We start from the raw sequence: 19,236 nt of genomic DNA, 5'->3' as shown, positions 1-19,236 counted from the left end.
TGAAAACCACTCCTTCTGTCTGAGCTGAGGTGCCAAGAACCCAGGAGTGACGTTACAGCTCTAGAAATAATATCAGAAGAAACTGAAAGTAATTAAGCAGCCAAAGCTGTTAAAAATTAACCAACAGTTGGCAAAATTCAGCACTGTCTTTGCCAAAAGACAGACAGCTGTTTGCACCTCAATCTTCAATTCAGGAGGCCCAAATTAAAAGCACATTGTACATTTAGTTCTCTGGCTGAAGACATTGTGGTGCTATGGAAAGAAACCCTAAATCCTCTTGAGGAGGGCAAATGAGACATCTTTCGCATAAACCAGTGGATGATGTAATACACAACTCAATCCCTCAGTTTTATTGTAAATTAAAATAACAATTCAAAGATTCAAGTCCCTTTTAAGGGCAATGCATTCATAGGCAAGCTGCTCACAGGCAGACTGACAACATATCACTTGCTGGCCAAAGCCATGATTTGTTCCTAGAAGAGAAGAAAAAGAGAAGTAATTCATAAGCATGTGTTCTAGAAAGAACCTTTAGGCACCTTCCCTTTCATGTAAATGAACAACAGTTCTTGGCCAGTCTTTCTATCCACCTGCAGAGAACCTATGCCTATGTCATAGAAAATTAACAAAACTGTAGCATTCCTTTCCTTCCCAAGTAGCACAAAACTGGTACCACCAATGGGTTTTCTGCTCAGAAAGGACATCTTCATTTGTTTTTTTCCTTTTAAACAGAGAAAGAGAAAATTCTGAGCACTGAAGCAGCAGCATAATCTTCCTTAATGAAGACACCGTGCCAGTGGCAGCTGCTCTGCCTTAGGAATGTACTGATTTTCAATTGAGGAAGTGTCTCAACTATGACCATAACACAGAGGAAACAGGGCACCTGTGTTTAATATGAAGGTGGGAAATAAATGAAATAAAAATTGAAATCCAAAAATGAGAATCTTATTTGCTGGTGCTTGGGAGCTTTTAGAGCAGAGGGCTTAAGGAACCTCACAAAAATCCAGCAACTAGGTCAAGAGGGTGAAGAGTTCAGGCAGATACACTGCAAAGAGACGGTCTATGTTTAAGACAGAAACTCCTCACCACTGCCTTCCTCGGGTAATTTGCATTTTAGAGACTTGAACTTCTGCCGTGAGGGGACAATTCACAAGGCAAAACAGCACAGAAACAGGAAAAGTGTGGGCTGCACACTGCATCTATGAAGTCAACCAATGTCTTAGTGAAGATGTGTCTTCACAGGCCTGTTTTTTCTGTGCATTGCTGGAATACAATTCAAGGTTTGACATTTTAATTCTATAGCAAAATAAAGCCAAAGACTTCTGATGACCTCTAACTCCTAATTACTGATACAGAATATAAAACATTTAGACCTTTTGTATTCTCTTGCGCTGCAGGGAAAAAAAAAAAAACACCACATCACTACTGAGCCGTCAGTTATTTAGGAACTCCTCAGGCCTATTCAGGACACAGACTCCCCAGTTTAAACTAGTATTTTCCAATCAAAAATGTTTCATTCAAAACAAACAAAGATCTTTATACTTTGTGCATACTTCGTGAATGGTTTTGGACAATTCCTACAGCCCTCGCTGAAGTGAGATCTTACTTTGAGAGGAGGTAGGGCATTTGTTGCTTGCAATCCCCATGTCCTCAGCAACACCAGAGGAGCCAGTGTGGTAGAGTACAGCCTTTTTAGCACATCAGTAGCAGCTATCAAGGAGACATTATGTCTCTGACGTTCAGTTTCAAACTTGAGGAGGTGTTTTAAGGAGCCTGGAAGAGATAATTGAATGCTTCTATTACACTTGATGTGCCACAAACATTTGTGCATCTTATCTATAGAGCAGTTTCCTCTGGCAACAGAAAGAGAACAGAGAAATTGTCCTGTGGAATGCCTGGATCCCCTTAAGGGAATTCGCAGGGTCCTGCCTTGGAAGGAGGGACGAGAGTCTTCCCTGCCTAGGCTGAAAGAGAGGATCTCCCCTATGGTGCCTTGCAACACTGTGATTCACCCCAGTTTGCTTTCCCCATATGTCCCTAATTGTAGTGGTTTCTCCTTTCCCTGTTTCCCTATTAGTGGTGGCACCTCGGGTGGCTGGCCCCATCTTCCCTGCAGGTCACTGACCTCTGCCCTTTGACCATTGGTCCCTGACCCCTGTTTAGGCCTGTGCAGAGCACATGGCCAGGTCTTTGCTCCTGATCTTCCTTCAGTGCCTGAAACAAATCTTGCTGGAGCTGATTCATACAAAGGCCCTTTTTGCCTCTCTGAGCCATGGTGTGTGTGATGCGTGAGCTTGGCTGCTTTGCCTGAATCCTCCCCAGCAGCTTTTCCACAGGAGATGCTTATGGGGATATAGGTAGCAGCTCCAACATCTAAAAAGCACACTGCTACATGATCCATCTCAATAAAGACCTCCTTCCACCAGCTAGTGCTCTTCATCTCACCATGTCTCTAACTGCCATCCTGCAGAGCTTTATTTTTTTTAAAGCAGCTTCAAGACTTGTGGGATGGAAACTGCATCCAAGAATTGTGAACTGCTCCACAGCCAATGGACATCAGAACAGCTTTGCTTCAACAAAGCTTTCAAACACAAGACAGCTTAAGAATGCTTAACCAGAGGTTAAGCAAAGGCCTGGAAGAGTAATCCTCTCACTGCCACTGCATGGGCTTGGATCCTTACCCAGATCACTCCCGTTGAAGGCTGCTGCACTGAGGTGATGAGCTAAACATGCAATATCACCAAAGCCCAGGTTCACTCCTTGTCCTGCAAGTGGGTGGACTCTGTGTGCTGCATCCCTGGAGCAAGAGAAGACAGAAATTAATTTCCCATCTCGAAGAAAGCCACAGTGGCTGACAAACCCCAGAAGGGATGAGTGCAGCACTCCTCACCTCTTTGCAATGAACCACCTTAGAACGCAGCATATGCACTTTATCCAGTACCTCCTTGCATGCTATGCTGAACTACCTGACTGCCTCTCCAGTTGTAAGAAGCAAGACAAAGGGGAGGTAACAAAAAGCAGGTCTGAAAGGAAAAATTATAAAGAGGTGACTAGCCAAAGTCCTCTCAGATCACGCATGGAACGGACCTTCATGTTTTTGTAAATGACCTCAGCACAACAGGAGCTCTGTCAATGACACACTGCACGAACACAGAGTGGACAGACATCATGAGTATAAAGAAAAGGTGGGATTATCATTGAATAGAAACAAAATCAAGTTCTTCTGTGAACAGATTTACCTGTAAAGCTCAAAGACAAATACAGATATGGGAATCACAAAGTCAGAGAAATTAAATGATGTTTTGATATGAAATGCAAGATCATGTACTTTACCAAGCTATAAAGCACAGTGTGCTCCCAAACATAGAGTGGTTCACAGGTTGGAAAGATGAAAAGTGTACCACACAGAAGTGTAGCACAACTTCCAAGACTTACTAAAAGCTACCACCATACTGCAGCTGGGGCAAAGAAGAAAGTACATGCGACCTTGGAATATAAGAAATTAGGTATTTTTCTGTTTGAATAGGTCACCATACAAAAGTGTCTGACATCCCACATGGAGTAATTTTTGTCATTTGTGTTCCAGAAAGGTGAGTTTAAAACTCAAACTGGTGCACAGAATGGCTGGTACAATGTAAGGGGCAGTACAAATCCAGCATGAGCTATTGGATTGTTTCACTGGACTGTACAAACCAGGAAAGGGAAACAATTATCTTTCCATTTACACAGAAAGCACAGACAATGGACAGAAAGCTACTCATACAAAAGGACATGAGAGCACACAGAACAAACTGAACCTGGGTAAAGTCAAACTGGAACTATGTATTATTTCTAACATCTGATTTGTTGACTGGGAGTTGCTATCCTCACATCATTTCTAACCACATGCCACCCAGTCACCCAGGGGGTACCACTGAGGACCTCACCCGATAAGAGCCACGCGGTGCTGGACGTACTCTGTCGCGTGCCCCATTCCAAGAGGGAACATGGCTCGGCTCTCTGGATCCACTTTGGCAACACTTGGGGGCAGCTGACGTACTGCAGTCCCTGAGGGCTTCAGGAGGGAAATGGCAGAACGGAACACAGCCCCAGCAGTGTCAATGAAGTCAGAGTGATTTATGTTGCTCCACTGAAACAAACAAATCTTTGGAAGTTGACCCAAACTAGAGCTTGAAAAGAACCCAACTGAAAAAAAAAAAAAATCTGAGTTCCAGATACTGAATTTTAACCACTTTGACAAAACTATCAGTAGAAAAATCTATCTTCACCATTTTAGGACATACAAGTTTCCAACTAAGATGAGCCTACTCTTCCTGCCTTTTGGAAATTTAGGTTAACTTCTGTGACTTTCGGAACTAACCTAATTCAGCCCCAAGGGGTTATCTTTTCTTTGCTAAGTGCCTCTTTAGTATCATTCTCATCAGAGCAAGGAACTTCGGAATCCACCTCTCCCATTACTGTCGTTTAAGCTACAGGATTCCATTCAATTTCTTAAAGCCTCTTCCCTGCCACAAGGCTGATACTCACAAAGGCAGAGTTGATGCTATCCACAAAGCTTTCCTCATCCATAGCGAGAAGTTCCAATGCATGGTCATGAGATGTAGACCAGACCAGAGAGCTGGCAGTGTCAGACAGCTGGTTGAAGACAACGTCAATGGTAAATATCAAGAGAAAAAGAAACAAAAATAAATATTCAGTGCAAAGAATTCCTCACTGCCCTGCCTCACACCAGTCCCCCTGAAAATTACAGTTCCAGCCCAACTTTTTACAAGTGGGAAATGCCAAGGATAAAGTGAGACAGCAGGAGGGGAAAACACAATAAATGAAGAGTAAAGGGCAGATGTGCAAATTCTTAAGAGACAGAACCAACACAGAAAGGCATGGACAGAAATAAAGTTACTAGACTACAAAATTTTTAAAATGTTTAAAAAAAATACAGACCGCTTACCGGAAGAAGCGCAATTGGCCCGGTGGGAAGAAACCGCTGCCATGCTACATTGTTGTCTGTGGCCTACAGTGGAAGGAAGTAAGCGGACAGCTAGTCAGATCACCTCTTAGGTTCTGCTGCTTCTGGAAGAGTCAGTTTAGCAGAATTTTACCTCAGATAAATGGAGAGTTGCCACCACAGCTGACTGGTCATACTGATGTTCAATGTTCTGAATTTCAGCTTCCTTCCGGACCACAGAGTTATGACCATCCGCACCGATCTGTAAAACAAAGAGATGCAAAGCAACTTCTTCAGCAGCTCCTAGAAAGACTAAGAGCTAGTACTTCACTCTAAAAACTTCAGCCTGCACCTAGATACTGTCTGTTCATTCAGAAAAAATAAAAATCCCCCAAAACCAGAAGAGGTGGCCCCTTCTGCTCTTCTCAAATTCAGCAGCACCTCCTTGCACCAGGCAGAGAGAAGGCCATGCCCAGTATCCCACACCTTCTCTGACAGGGTTAGTCACTCGCCTCATTCTAGCACTCCACGTGGGTGGAGCTGCACACACAAATCAGAACCAAATCCAGTGGAAAGGACTTGGGTTAGAGATGACACCTTATCAACAGAAATAAAGAGCTTAGTTACCAGCAGCTTGGTCTGAAGTCTGCGTCCATCAGCTAACTCAACTTGGACCCAAGGGCTTGTGTCACAGTTGTGGGAAGGAAGGGGCCAGGTGTACCCAACTGCTTTGCTCCTGTAGAAAACCTCCACCCGGTCTGATGGGAACACAGAGTACTGTGGTCACAGCATGACACGGACAGGCAAAAAAGAAACATCACTACAAACAGCCACGGCCACACGTGTCTTAACAGCACCCTAGGAGCTCATCCTACAATTATCAAGCCACCCTGAAAGAACAGACATGGACAACCCCTTGTCACTGCAAGGCTTGCTCTGGACAAGGAGCTACAGATCTTTCAATTATGTCCAATTTTGGAGAGACTGTATTCTGGAGAAATACATATGCAAGTGCTTTCCTGCTCTGTAGCCTTTGGAAGTCAGATTTCTCCCTCCCTTCCCAATTCCAGAAGCTGCCCATTTCTCAAGAGTTACTTCTTAGACGAATTTCTCCATCTCAAGACTTAGTATACACAATAGAAGGCAAGTAACTGAAAGCTATCTGCAGGAAATAAAACATTGAAGAAGTTGTCCACTACCTGCTACTGCATCTAACTGTTTTGTGAGAGCAGACATAATGACATCATTCTCCACTATGTAACCCATGTCATCTAAGTCATCTTTCTCAAAAACGATCATGGCTTCTGAACAAGCATCCCACACCTACGAAGAAAAAATACATTACATGAAGCTATGGATAAACAAGTCCATTTCAGGGACTTAACAGCAAAAAGACACAGTAATCTAGAAATACTGAACTAGAGGAAGCATCCTGGATTACTGTCCATTCCCAGCTACTAAAGTGCACCACAGAATTAATTTCATTAAATGATTTAGCTTAAGCTCAAAAAGTAATTCCACGTCAAGTTTTTTATCCCTACTTTTCTGTTACATAATTGACATATAAAGCTACCCTACAACCTTGCTGTAGGTTAACCCCAGCAGGCAGCTCAGCCCCATGCAGCTGCTTCCTTACTCCCCTGCACTAGGATGGGGAAGAAAACTGGAAGGGTGAAAAGTACAAAACTCTTGGCTTGAGGTAAACACAGTTTAGTAGGAAAACCTAAAGCCACATGTGCAAGCAAAGCAAACCAAGGAATTAACTCACTGCTTCCCAAGGGCAAGCAGGTATTTAACCATATCCAGGAAAGCAGGGCCCCATCAAGCATGATGGTTACTTGGGAAGACAAATGCCATCACTCCAAACTTCCCATCTTTCCTCCTTCTTTTCCTCAGCATTTATTGCCAAACAAGACACCATATGGGTTATCAGCCAGGGTCAGCTGTCCATCCTGTGTACCCTGCCAGCTTCTTGTGCGTCCCCAGCCTGCTCACTGGCAGGGCAGTGTGAGAAAGAGACAGCCCTGGCACTGTGTAAGCACTGCTCAGCAATAGCTAAAACACCCCTGTGTTATCAACAGTTTTCAACACAAATCTGAAACACTGTCCCATACAAGCTACCATGAAGAGAAGAAACTCTATCCCAGCCAAACCAATACACCCTTTATCATTATTTCCATATTTTCCATGCCTTGATATCTACAGCTGCCATTAGGAATCCACCTTTCAGCCTGTAGGACAGGTATTTTGAGCAGACTGCTACCCACAAAAAAGGGACAGAAATTAACATAAGCATGACCTGCTCTTTACCATAGAAAGAAAAACCTTTGTATCATTGATGTAAGGACTTTTGAGAGTTCAGAGTAGACAGACACGTGGTGTATCTGCAGCCCTAAGTCAGGCACCTGCATTCGCCGGAACGGTTTGAGTCTCAGGCTGCAGACGTGATCCCAGGCACCACAACCTGGAATGGGAAAAGGACACAAACACATGGAGATACAGGTTCACATGTGACACTGAGACCAAAACAGAACTGAAGCTCACTCCATACTCTCCTCCACCCTTCCCTGACTATGCTCAGGCTTGGCTTGCACCACCCCTGGACAGGGCCAGGTCTGCCTCAGTGCTATCACAGCTCCAGAATCACATTGTTTTACTATTAACACAAGCCAGCAGGAAAGAAACAAGAGCTCTCCATGAACCTCTGACCTAACCGACAACTCTTACTGTCCCATCACTGGGTAATAAAACAGACACAGAAATGCACAGCCATTATTGTACAGAAATTGCTTTTTTCATAAGGAATCAAGGCTCAAATATCTTTTTAAAATTACAATTAATCTTCATTAATTGAGGACTGAGTTACCAGACTACAAAGCACTAAGTTTCTTTTGTGAATAGAACACTCCAGGTGCTGTAGAGAACACCTTACAACCTTTCACTACCCTAAAGTCACAAATACTTATATAATAACAAATCAGACCAAGATACCAGAACACAGACCCCTGTTATCACAAGAATTTGGATTTAATAACCACAACTCAGCATGCTGAGACAAAGGCAAATAATTTTATTGAAGTTAGGGTGAAGACAGCATGTGGTTAAAAGGGTTTTTGTTTAAACAAAACCAGCTGAAATGTTAAAAATGCAAATGCAAACAACAAGTCTATAAATGTTAAAAATGCAAACAACAAGTCTAAAAATGTTAAAAATACCAACAACATAATCATACTTACTGCTTAGGAGGGTTGCTGATCCTGGGGAGATGGAACTGACTCTGTTACTGTAACTGTCTGGCATGTGATTGTAGTCTTTCCTAGGACCAGCCTCCAGCAAAGCAATCTTTTTATCATGGAAGTGGATGTCATGCCCTAAAATAAGTAAATATATGCTTTGTTACAATGCTCCTGCCAAAAATCTCAAAAACAAAACACCTGAGTTTTTCTAATAAGACAGAGTAGATGCAACACTTAAATACATATACATATACAAAATGTATATTGTATGTAAATACATATAAAATACAGGTTTTGACCAGGCAGGTAAACTTTTGTATGTTAAAGCTTTATGACTACAGTCCTGTTACTGAGATGGACAACTCTTTTGCAGCTAAAGCAAGGATTACGTATTTTCCTTTTACATAAAGCTTACATTTTTGTACAAATTTATACCATTTGTTAATGGAAATTAATTACTAGAGTATTAGACTATTATCAGTTGAAATCTAGAGTTTACTACTACAGCAGCCCTAAAGACAGCAGTGTCCTGGGCATACAGTACCTGAAGGGAAAGACAGTAACCATGGGAAAGACAAAAAGGGACTTTTTACAAGATCATGTAGTGACAGGACAAGGTGCAATGAATTCAAAGAGAAGGTTTAGATTAGATATTAGGAAGAAATTCTTTGCTGGGAGGGTGGTGAGACACTGGAACAGGTTGCTCAGAGAAGCTGTAAGTGTTCCAGCCCTGGAGGTGCTTGAGGCCAGGCTGGATGTGGCTCAGAGCAATCCGGTCTATGGAAGGTGTCCCTGCACACAGCAGGGGGCTGGAATTAGGTGATATTTAAGGTCCCTTCCAACCCATTCCATGATTCTATAATCAGAAAAGCAGTTTCAGCAATGGGTGACCATAAGCTATTTAAGGATGAGCATGTTTGACAGACACACTACAGTCTATACAACTCAAACTAATGGCTCCATTAACAGCTGTGCACACACACTGATACGGCTAGGCTCATCACTGATCAGCTCACCAGACAGCTTTAGGTCAATATTAGAGCGCTGTCACACGAGGACGCAGGATCAAGGAGATCTCACAGCAGGATCCTGGACACTGAGATCCTACACAGGGCTATCTCACACTGCGGGTGAGTGGGTCACAGCCTTACCCAGCACGGCGGCCATGGCGCTCCCGACCATGCCCCCGCCCGACACCACCACATCGTAGAGCGGCGGGGCGGAGGCGGCGGAGCGGAGCGGGGCGCGGGGCCCGGCCCTCAGCCGCGCTCCGAGCCGGGCCAGCAGCGCCCGCCCGCGCAGCGCCGCCATCGCCGCGGAACTGACGGCGGCGGAAGTGGCGCCGCGGAACCATGACAACGGCTGTGCGCGCCGCCGGCCTCGCATCTGATTGGCTGCGTGAAGCCAAGTGGGCGGGCCCGAGCGCTGCTGGCCGCGCTGATTGGCGCAGGCCGGGGGCGGGGCGGGGCGGGCTGAGGCGGTGGCCCGCAGACGAGCGGGGGCTCGGCCGCGGCGCTCCCGGGCGGGGAGGCGGGGTCGCAACCCCGAAACTTGCACTTCCCGATTTATTTTATTTCTTCCAGGTGACGCGACATCCCCTCAGGCTGTAACACGCCGACTCCAGCGTTTCCCGCCGCCGGGCAAGGAGCATCTTGTCGGGATGGGGGGCCGGCGGTCTCCGTTAGAAGCGGGCGTACCGTGCCAGGCAGAGTTATGGGGTGACCTCGGGGTGCTCGAAGAAGATGAGGAGTTGGAGGGTTTCAGGAGGGAGGCCGACGTTCTGCGTGAGAAGCTGAGGGAGGCTCTCAGGTAGGATGGCACCTGGTAAGGATGGCAGGATGGGGTGCAGGATTCCTCATCCTGCTGGCCAGTGTGGAGGCGGAGCATGAAGTCTCAAAATGCACGTGTGTAGTGCCAAAACACTGGCCACAAGCGTAGTCACAGCAGGGAGGATGGGGTCAGTAGGTGCCCACGTAAGCAGCATTCATATAAAACACGAACAGCACAAATCCCCACCTCACTCATCAGCTAATCATGCTAAAATGTGGCAGCAGATCACACACGTTTCTATCCAGTATCCAGTCTTCAGAGCTGTGATCTTCCCAAGATCGAGCTCTCAGCTGACTTTCCTTGTGGTTAGTCTAGCTTGGCATTCACTAGCAGGTCACACGTGCACACTCTTACACAGGATATAGTTTATGAAGAGACTGCAGCAATCACCAACAAATGTATTGACCAGGAGTCTGTTCACACATGATCTGCACCTTCTGTCTCCTCCCCTTTTTTCCCCTTTCCTGTTCTTGGTCCACTCTGATTCACCTTGATAGTTCCTTTTGCCTGCATTTATTCCTTCCCTAAAATCTCCTGTTTCCCCTCACTTTCACAATTACCCTCAGGCATCCTATGAGAAGTTTGCTATTTTAATGAGACCCAGGATAGTCTCAGGTGGGTTTTTTTTTCTTATTATCAATAATATGGTCGTCTTCTCAGGTACAAAATTTCTAGCTGAACCTCTCAAACATCACATTAAAGCAGTTTCTTGTGATGACATTCCCATCAGCATCCCAGGAATGCTAATGTTTGGTACTGTTTGTTAGGATTTATGCATCTGTGTGCCTGATTGCTCCTCCTGCATTTGTCTGATATGTTGAGTAGCTATTAGCAAGATAACCCTAAAGTTGGAACTTTATGGTTTGCTTGTGGCCTTTCTGGCAATAGAGTGCTAGCAGCATAATAAATTGCATGACAAAGCTAAGTAGGCCTAACTTCCATTTTGTACACAGAAAACAAAACAAGCAAAGCTCTGCTCATGAACTTCCATAGCAAAGCGAAATTTGGAGCCTGAAAATGACAAAACCTAGGCCTGTCTTTTAACAACCAGCTCAGCCTATGGTGTCTTTCTCTCAACCAATAGTGTCTCCCTTCTTTTAACTCTGTTTTTTAATAATTTCACTTATTTCCCCTTCATAATGTCTTTGTCTTAGTCATACATCTGGTAACATAAGGCAGTCCAGTTCTTTGACCGACCTCACCTCAGACAGTACCTGGGAACAGCAAAAGCCTCACTTGTTTCCTAAATGCCGCTTGAGGCCAAAAAGTGCTTCATCTCCCTGGATTCCTTCCATCACCATCCCTCAGCCTTTCAAAATGACACTGCGGGAAGCTCGCAAAAAGTCCGAGTTGATGAAGTCATACATGTTTCTTGAACTAGACAAACAGAGAGACAAAAGGCAAAGCCAGGATGAAGCTGAATGTCAGAAACAATTCCGGGCACAGCCTGTACCTGCCCATGTGTTTCTGCCCCTTTATCAGGAAATAATGGAGCAGAATGAGATTCGCAGGCAAACAGCAACACAGAAAAGAAAGGAGCTGCTACTTTCAACACAGCGGCCCTTCAGTTTTCTGGAGAAGGAAGAGAAAAAGAAAGAAGCTATCAGACAAAAATTCCTGGCAGCAGCAACCCCAAATGAGAGCTCCAAACAGAAGCAAGCCAGTAAAAAAGTTCCTAAATCTACTTATGACTCACTTCTTGGAGATAAACTCAAAGGTAACATGCCAGGGCTCTTTCTGTAAAAACACCTCCCTGCCTGTCCCTTGCTGTCTCCATGCTGGGAGGTAAGATCATGGCCCATAGGGCATCACTTAGAGCCTAAAACCAGTGTCCCCTGGTGTTGTTGAGTCTGTGTGTCACTGGTCATTACATTTTGTTTAGATACCATTGCAGTAGAGTGCCCCAAGTTTAGTAGTCTTGTGTCAGTGTCAGCAGCAGTTCTGTTCCACTCCCCAGAAAACATGGGCATGTTGAGCTCGTCAGACAGATTTCCATACCCATTTTGCTGCAGGTCATGATAGTTTGGGAATCTTTCCCTACACTGGATTCCATACCTTTGGTTACACTAAAGGGATGGAGATGATTTGTGGCACAAACATGAAGACAGATGTAGTGCCATAGGTCTCCAAGATCCATGCAGTATCTTAGGTCTGACAATTTTACTCCTACCAAGTGATCCATTCTGCACAGAACCCCTAGGAGATGAGAAAAATATTTCCTGAGCCCAAATCAGGCAATTAGTTTGGTTTTAAGTGACAGTGTAGTAGTCCAGTCTCTCCTGCCATTCTCTGATGTTTCCAGTTGCCTTCCCACTTGCACTGGCTCAAGTGCTGAAACAGGGGAAGTAGGTGCCAGGACAATTCTAGTCAGAAGGACAGCCAAGGAAATGTTACTGATGCTTCCTTGCTTTCAGATGGCTTAAGCCATTACAGTTGAAAGTTTGAAGTAAGCAATTCAGACTTCACACTTGAATGTGGGAACTAAGCCAGTCCTTAATAATTCTCATGGCTTTTCTCATCCTTTTCTCCTTTTTGACTGTTTCCCAGTGATTTCTCCTCGAGGATACACCAGTTCAGTTTTCATCAGAAAACATTCTATTGGGGTGTACTAAACTAAATAGATTAGAAAGATAAAAGGTAGCAAAGAATAAACCATTGTTCTGTTTCTATCTGGCACATGAGAAGGGAGGAGAAATGAACATTTCATACTTCAGGCAATGAATGCCTATAAATTGACTCTAATCCATCTTATTTTGCAAACAGCAGTATTGATTTTTTTTTTCCTAAAAGCAAAAACCAACCCCCAGCCAACTGTCAGCATTTTCGCAAATATTTAGTGCTGCACAGGGAAGGACTTCAGTTTGATGCTATAATCTGAAACATTCTATGGAAAGTTTGTCATGAATGTCACAAAATGTGATCTATCCATCACATGTTCCTTACTTAAAAGCTTTTCCAATATAGACAATTACTGCTGGAGATTACATGGAAAAGCCATCATCTATTACAAGTATACTTGAACAACTCATTTGTACCACACAGTCAATATGGCTGTAAGTCCCATGTAAAAAGTATGAGACTAGTATGGAAGATTAACACTTCTGCAAGACAAAGGAGACAAAGGGAAAAAGTTACATGTTACCCCTAAGAATAGAAGTCCTGTTCAGTTATTGCTCCAGTAAGTAGAAGAGATATCTAGAAATTAATGCCTAAGAAAGAGACCCTACCATGTTTTTACTGGTATTTTTGAATTATTTTTCTCTGGGAAGCAGAGGGGAGAGGGGTTGAAAAGGGGGTAAAGGAGAGCACAGGATGTTTGGTCTCTCCTATATGTGTAGCTGCCATCATAATGGAAAGTTTAGACTTGGGCAGTGGCAATTTCACAACCTTTTATGTCACTCATACTCTTCTCATTGCTTTCCCTTTGATCCTTTAGAAGCCGAACTCTTCAGGGAAATCCGTATTCAAATGAGAGCAAAAGATCTGCTCAAGAGCTCTGTAGCTCCTATAGATACCAGCAACTGTCGGAGGGAGCCTCAGTCCCGAACTGCCACCAGAACCAAGCAGGAAAGACTTGGCTTCTTACAGGACAAAAGTTTCAGCTTCAAACCAAGGATTAATCCAACAATACCAGATTTTGAAGAACTTTACTGGGCGTTTCAGAGGAAAACATTAAGGAGACAAGAAATCAAAGAGCCAATTCGTAGTAAACCATTCAAGCTAAGAACCTCCAATCTCCATGCCAGGCAGAGGCAGGCTAGTGAAAAGATAAAGGTGAGATACCAGGATATTTCTGTGGTACTGCTTTCTACTATCAAGATACCAACCTCTCAAGTTTATAGCATTTAATTATTAATGGTTAACATCTTGTGATCTCTGCCCTTGTATTGGCAGTACTGCAGAATTCTAGGACAAATGAGAGAACAAAATTCTACACAAAGAGATGAGCTGACAGCTAAGGCACAGTTACCCTTTCATAGCTATAATCATGTCTCCTTCCCGTTGTCCCTCAGCCCATCCACATGTAAATCTCTGCTGATGGAAGAGAGAAAAATGAGTGCATTCTCATACCCCAGCTGTTCTCTTTGGTAGGCAAATAACAGAGGAGATTCTGTACTAGCAGCGGTCTGTGAACAAATACACTGAATGAAGTTCCATTTCTTTCAGGATTCTCAGAAGCTTTCCAAGGTTTCAGCGCAAAAAAGTCACTCTCTGCCTGGACTTTCCTCTCTCTCTTCCAACACCCTTCCTGTGCATATTACAGATGCAACTAGAAAGAGGGAATCAGCTATTAGGTAGGTAGAAAAGTTTGTCTACAAGACTGCACAACTACTGCACAATATGGAGGGAAAACCACCAGTGTTTTCCCTCATCACATCAACTACATCAACAGTACATTTTCTAAATGTTTCTCTGTCTTCTTTCTTTGCTAAGTCTTGCTCTGTCTCCCAGTTGCTTTGGAAACTGCACACTTGTATGGCTAAAACTTTGCTTTTTCCCCTTAGAGGACACAAAAATGAAACTCCCAGCTAGCATGTGGTCTGGCAGTCCACATGGGCTCATCAGTAACTTTTTTTTCTGTATAGATATGCCCAAGAAAACAAAAACAAAGGGGAGAAAGAAGGAATTTATTGGCTGGAGAAACAGAAAACAAAATGTCAAGCTATGCAAAAGTCTGTAAACAGCCGAGCAAAAGCCCTGGATCCTCATAAAACTCTGGAGGAAACACAAAAGGAGAAGTCAAAACAGAACAGGTCAGTGTCCTATTCTGCACAAAAATAACTGTTTGCTCTACAAACTGAGGATCAACAGATAATTCTTTAGGACAGGTTGGGTCTAAAAACATTCCTAGCCTAACCTTTTTTGGCTGTTTTATCCATTCCACATTCATCTGGATATCTTGAGAATTCCACACTTCTCCTTCCATACAGAATCATTTCCTTTGGATTAACATTTGTACAAACTAATTTCTGCAAGCCAGTCGACCGTAATGTGTAACTTGGTAAAGAACACGTAAGTGACAAGGTTTTCTAAAAATCTGAATACTGTTTCCTTGCTTGGAGTCTAAAAGAGCTTTGCTAATAGGTCCATAACTTGTCAGCAATAGGGTTTTTTTTCCCAGCATTCAGAATCAAGAGAATTACCAAAGTGATTTAAAGAATGAAACACACACTGAGAATTCATCGTTCCTGATCAGCTACCATCAGAGGAAACCTATAGTAGACCAGCAATTTTTCCATTTCAGGCAAAATTTGCAGGACAGAACAAAAGAATACAGAAAGGAGCTGGAAGAAATGCAGCTGCGTGTCAAGAACAGACCATTCCTCTTCGAACAGGTCACCAAGGTAACTGGTCAAAGTCCCTGAGTGTTTCTGGGCAATAGGATAAATTGTCTTTCATTTAAGACAGGCATTAATTCAAATTAATTCATGGATATGAAAGTACAAATAGTCTCTGGACTGCACTCAAAATAACACATGGAAAAAGCCACCAAAGTATAATTTAAATTCCTTCCTACCACTTGAAAAAAAAAACATTCAGGCTTATATCTAGGAGCTTGCCAGTTTGTAGTATGTATTGCAAGCACAGTATGTGGTCTGATCAAAATTAAGGTATTATCACACCAGAAATTAAATAAATACCTATTCTGCACCTGAATATCATAGACTACAGTCTGGAAATGCAAAACTTTTGCTTAAAACCCTCTCCAGTTAAGCACTTTATCTTTGTACATCCACTGCTACAGAAGAACATTAATTATGGTTATGTGGCTTTTATCTCCTGTAGGCTTTGCAATCCGGGGCTGCATTGAGCACATCCCACTCATCACACAGTACTGGCTGCAAATCTCTATTGCACCTGCGGTGTAGATACAATCTGTACTTTATCTTTTTCCTGAGTTTTCTCTTTCAGTTCCCTGTCCTTGCAGGAACTACAGCTGGTTAGAGAGAGTGACAATACATTGACAATATGCTGATTTAAAAATTCTCAACAGAAAGTACCCTCCTGGATCAGGCTTTCTGTTCTGATACCGGAGGCAGAGAACACACATGTGATAAATACTGGTAATATTTCCATGTACCAGATTGGTAAGAATTCATCATTATCAATAGTGTTCACTCATGTTGATATTAGGTTTCTATCCTTGCATAAAGAACACCTTAATCTTTAGGGACTGGCCAGTCCCTCTGGAAAACCCTCATCTCAGACTACATTGATTTGCAAGGTTCATTTGGAGGCACTGAGGCTTTAGGACCCAAGATGCTTGTTTTTTAATTGAACTGAGATGAAGCTATTTCACAGGCACTCTCTATTTAGTAACTTCACTGTTGTTAGTTCTTACCACTTACAAGCCTGCTTACAGTATTTCACACAACTCTCTTTTGGACGTTTCTGATTTGAGTGTCAGAGTTCAGACTCAGACACAAGTATACCAGTCTGGTAAGACTGGGATGTGGTACAAGGAGGAGAGGAGAAGAAGGAAGAAAACGAAGAACTGAAGCAGGAAAATGTGAGCTCTGGCTTTGAGAGATGTTAGACATTGTTCTAGTGTTCAGTGTACTGTATGGATTACAAGAATTTTGGACAGGAGGTTGTGTTGTCCTCTTGTGCCCATTAGGAGTGTCAGATATGCACTTCCAAACAAGCTGACTTTATGGGGAATCCCCAGTTCTATGTATTTACTGTTTAAGTTTCGATTTCGCAGCGTGATGCTCGTCAAGGAGCAGAGCGTCGCTACAGACGCACCCTCCAGCAGGTTGGCCTAAGCGAAGAATTTGTAAGGAAAAAAGGGGAAGATGCCACTGACTTGCTGGAAGAAGAATCTGATGTTCAAAGGTAATAAAAACAATGCAGTACAGCTCTTTTGTATGTAACTAAAAATATTTTCCTTGCTCATGAATGCATTCCAATTTCTATAATCCAGTGTGGGAAAAATTAAATCAACTTCACTGCTCTTATTAAGCATTGTGGCTTCTCTCTCTGAATTCCTGTGACTGCACCCTATTTCATATGCACGGGGCAAACCATTTCTGGTATTAGACCATCACTGTTTCTGCAGGCTGCCTGAGCCTCGAGGTGAAAAGGATGACTGTACTGAACAGGAAGGAGTACCTCAGGAGGAACAGAGCGCAAAGGAAGTGGCAACATAAAAGCTTGCAGAAGAATCCATCAATCAGCTCTTGACTTTCTTTGTTTAAGATTCTCCAGGTTAATCCTCAGGAACTTAATAGTTTAAGCTGACACCTAAGAATTGCTGTGGGGTGAGATGGGAGAATTTAGTAAAGGAAAAAAAAAAACAACTGTTGTTTAGAGCATGTCCTGTTCAGCCCAGCAAACCCTGCAGCCTCCTTTAGTCTTCAAAAGTGTCCCTTGCGTGAGCTCTTTCCCTTTAATGGGCAACAAAACAAGTTAAAGAGGTTGAAGCACTATCTTTGGATAAAAGTATGCATGGAAGATTGAAGAGGTGCATCCTCTAGTGTCAACTCCTTGCATTCATGCCACAGAAGCGCATAGGAAAGGGAGAATGCCTTCCACGGTCCTAGAATGCTTTCAGACAAGGTATTTCTACAAAAACAAATACCAGGATTTGACCCATCTTGGGAGAAGACTCACAGGGAAGTCTTTCTCTGGTGTTAATTCTTCATTCACCCACTACCAGCTCTACTTCTTCCCTCCCATTAGTAAGAAGCAATAGTCTTCCTATATTAAAAAATCTTCCAAGTTTCGTGATTTGAAAGTGTTTCAACATTTACCAATTTAGGTTATTCATTTGACTCAAAAAACAACCAAAGTTATGAAGAAGGTTGTAATTAAACAGTGCATCACTTTGAGTTATTGTTTTCCTAACTGTATGACTACTGTGATATCAAAGATGGATTTTGGAGGGAAAAAGATTAGGTATTGCCTGCCAGCACATTGCACTCAAATGCCTAGTGCATCTTGAATGGCGGATTTCACGCTTTATTGACCTCCCTTTACCTGACACTAATAACCATTTCAAAAATAAAAATCCTTGCCACCTGGAATGTTTTCTGAGAATTTTGCACTTTGACATTAAAATATTTTAAAATGGATATAATGTTTCTGTATTGCTCAATGTTCCTTATCAATCATCTTTTCTGCACTTACTTAAATAGAAGATGTGTCTCTTTTTGTCACCTCAGTCCTTTTTTCCTTACACTGTAACAACACAACCTTATCATCAAATCAGAAATGCAGTACCTGTCAGAGCTACCACATTAGACAAAGATATAAAACTGAAATAATGACATTTTTAATCATAACAAAGTAGTAAATGCAAGAATTTGTGGCCCAGGTGTTTCACACTGCTGTGTTACAGGCTGAATGCACTGGACTGCAGCATCCTCACACGTGACTCAGTCTCCACACTGAGAACAGGCTTAAGCTCCTTGGAAGGTCCCAGGAAGGCTGTTCCCAGTGTATCAGTTCCTACACAGGTTTAATTGTGTAGGACAAACAGAGGCTGTTCTCTCTCTGGGAACCCCCTGGAAAAGAGCGGCGATGTAAGCATATTGTCACCGTGCCTTGCCACATTGAAAGAGGAAGGAAAGAAGATTACTTCCATGCTCTAAGTCTGTGGTATAAAGCCTCTTTGTATGGATATATTTGGAGCAGTGGGACTGAAATTTTAATACATACCTTTTAAAGAGTATTTACTAAAACTGGTTGCTCATTTCCATAATAATAGTTAATGGTGCTGAAAAAAAGAGATTTCCAAGTATGTGAAGTAAAAAGGAAAGCCCTAAGAAAGGAGGAACAAAAGTTTAAATTTTTATGCTATGTCCTTTCAACAAATACTAAGGTGACATGAATGACATGAATATGATAACAAAAAAATTAAGGTCTTCATATTGGTCCATAAACAGAAATTGCAGAAATGTGATGAAAGTAAAGGCATCAAACTAAGTAACTGAAACTCACATCTATTTTGCTAAACAAAGTTTTGTTCTGAAAGGAGGATTACATTTCTGTAATCCTAAAAGAGAGCTGTAGTCTCTTATTATGTCTCAAAAATGGTATGGAAATAAAGAGTTTCAACTATGGTTCTGGATTTTTGCTTTTCATGAAAATACCTGGTTATGTTCAATTAAAAGATTTACAGCCCATTCAGCTAACCTACAAAAATACTTTAGAAAAGAAGACATCTCCCGTCAATTGCTGAGATGGCAGCCAAACTGCATCAAACCCTGATTCCCAGGTACCTGA

At 42.7% G+C, this 19,236-nt stretch overlaps 2 protein-coding genes across 5 annotated transcripts; one reads left to right on the top strand and one right to left on the bottom strand.

Moving 5' to 3' along the window:
• Positions 1 to 319: 319 nt before the first annotated feature.
• Positions 320 to 9,494, bottom strand: COQ6 (coenzyme Q6, monooxygenase). 4 transcript variants are annotated; one of them, XM_066188475.1, is made up of 12 exons: positions 9,330 to 9,494; positions 8,179 to 8,313; positions 7,348 to 7,406; positions 6,142 to 6,265; positions 5,570 to 5,700; positions 5,097 to 5,204; positions 4,946 to 5,008; positions 4,525 to 4,632; positions 3,924 to 4,126; positions 2,679 to 2,794; positions 1,604 to 1,770; positions 320 to 473 (listed from the first exon to the last, which is right to left on the bottom strand). In XM_066188475.1, the coding sequence occupies exons 1-12, from the start codon at positions 9,487 to 9,489 to the stop codon at positions 444 to 446; spliced, it is 1,404 nt and encodes a 467-aa protein (XP_066044572.1). In that variant the 5' UTR covers positions 9,490 to 9,494; the 3' UTR covers positions 320 to 443. The 4 variants fall into 4 exon arrangements, with proteins under 4 accessions (XP_066044572.1, XP_066044573.1, XP_066044575.1 ...); XM_066188476.1 differs by having other exon boundaries at positions 3,954 to 4,126; XM_066188478.1 differs by having other exon boundaries at positions 3,924 to 4,051.
• A 215-nt stretch (positions 9,495 to 9,709) lies between these two features.
• FAM161B (FAM161 centrosomal protein B) lies at positions 9,710 to 19,046 on the top strand. The gene is made up of 8 exons (XM_066188470.1): positions 9,710 to 9,987; positions 11,163 to 11,725; positions 13,445 to 13,782; positions 14,176 to 14,303; positions 14,595 to 14,762; positions 15,254 to 15,353; positions 16,715 to 16,845; positions 17,069 to 19,046. Exons 1-8 carry the CDS (start codon positions 9,839 to 9,841, stop codon positions 17,157 to 17,159), a joined length of 1,668 nt encoding a protein of 555 aa, XP_066044567.1. The 5' UTR covers positions 9,710 to 9,838; the 3' UTR covers positions 17,160 to 19,046.
• Positions 19,047 to 19,236: the final 190 nt, after the last annotated feature.

The sequence above is a fragment of the Chamaea fasciata genome, unplaced genomic scaffold, assembly GCF_029207755.1.
Source record: "Chamaea fasciata isolate MVZ Bird 193981 ecotype frontalis unplaced genomic scaffold, bChaFas1.0.hap1 SCAF_7, whole genome shotgun sequence".
Taxonomy (NCBI): domain Eukaryota; kingdom Metazoa; phylum Chordata; class Aves; order Passeriformes; family Sylviidae; genus Chamaea; species Chamaea fasciata.
The sequence above is the reverse complement of the archived record's forward strand: the minus strand, read 5'-3'. Positions and strand labels throughout refer to the sequence as shown.

Coding starts and splice junctions, on each gene's coding strand:
- COQ6 (XM_066188475.1), bottom strand. CDS start 9,489: ATGGCGGCGCTGCGCGGGCGGGCGCTGCTGGCCCGGCTCGGAGCGCGG. Junction 7,407..8,178: donor ATCAGCAACCCTCCTAAGCA/GTAAGTATGATT, acceptor TTCCCATTCCAG/GTTGTGGTGCCTGGGATCAC. Junction 6,266..7,347: donor AACCGTTCCGGCGAATGCAG/GTGCCTGACTTA, acceptor TTTTCTTCGTAG/GTGTGGGATGCTTGTTCAGA.
- FAM161B (XM_066188470.1), top strand. CDS start 9,839: ATGGGGGGCCGGCGGTCTCCGTTAGAAGCGGGCGTACCGTGCCAGGCA. Junction 14,304..14,594: donor AAGAGGGAATCAGCTATTAG/GTAGGTAGAAAA, acceptor TTTTCTGTATAG/ATATGCCCAAGAAAACAAAA. Junction 15,354..16,714: donor TCTTCGAACAGGTCACCAAG/GTAACTGGTCAA, acceptor TCGATTTCGCAG/CGTGATGCTCGTCAAGGAGC.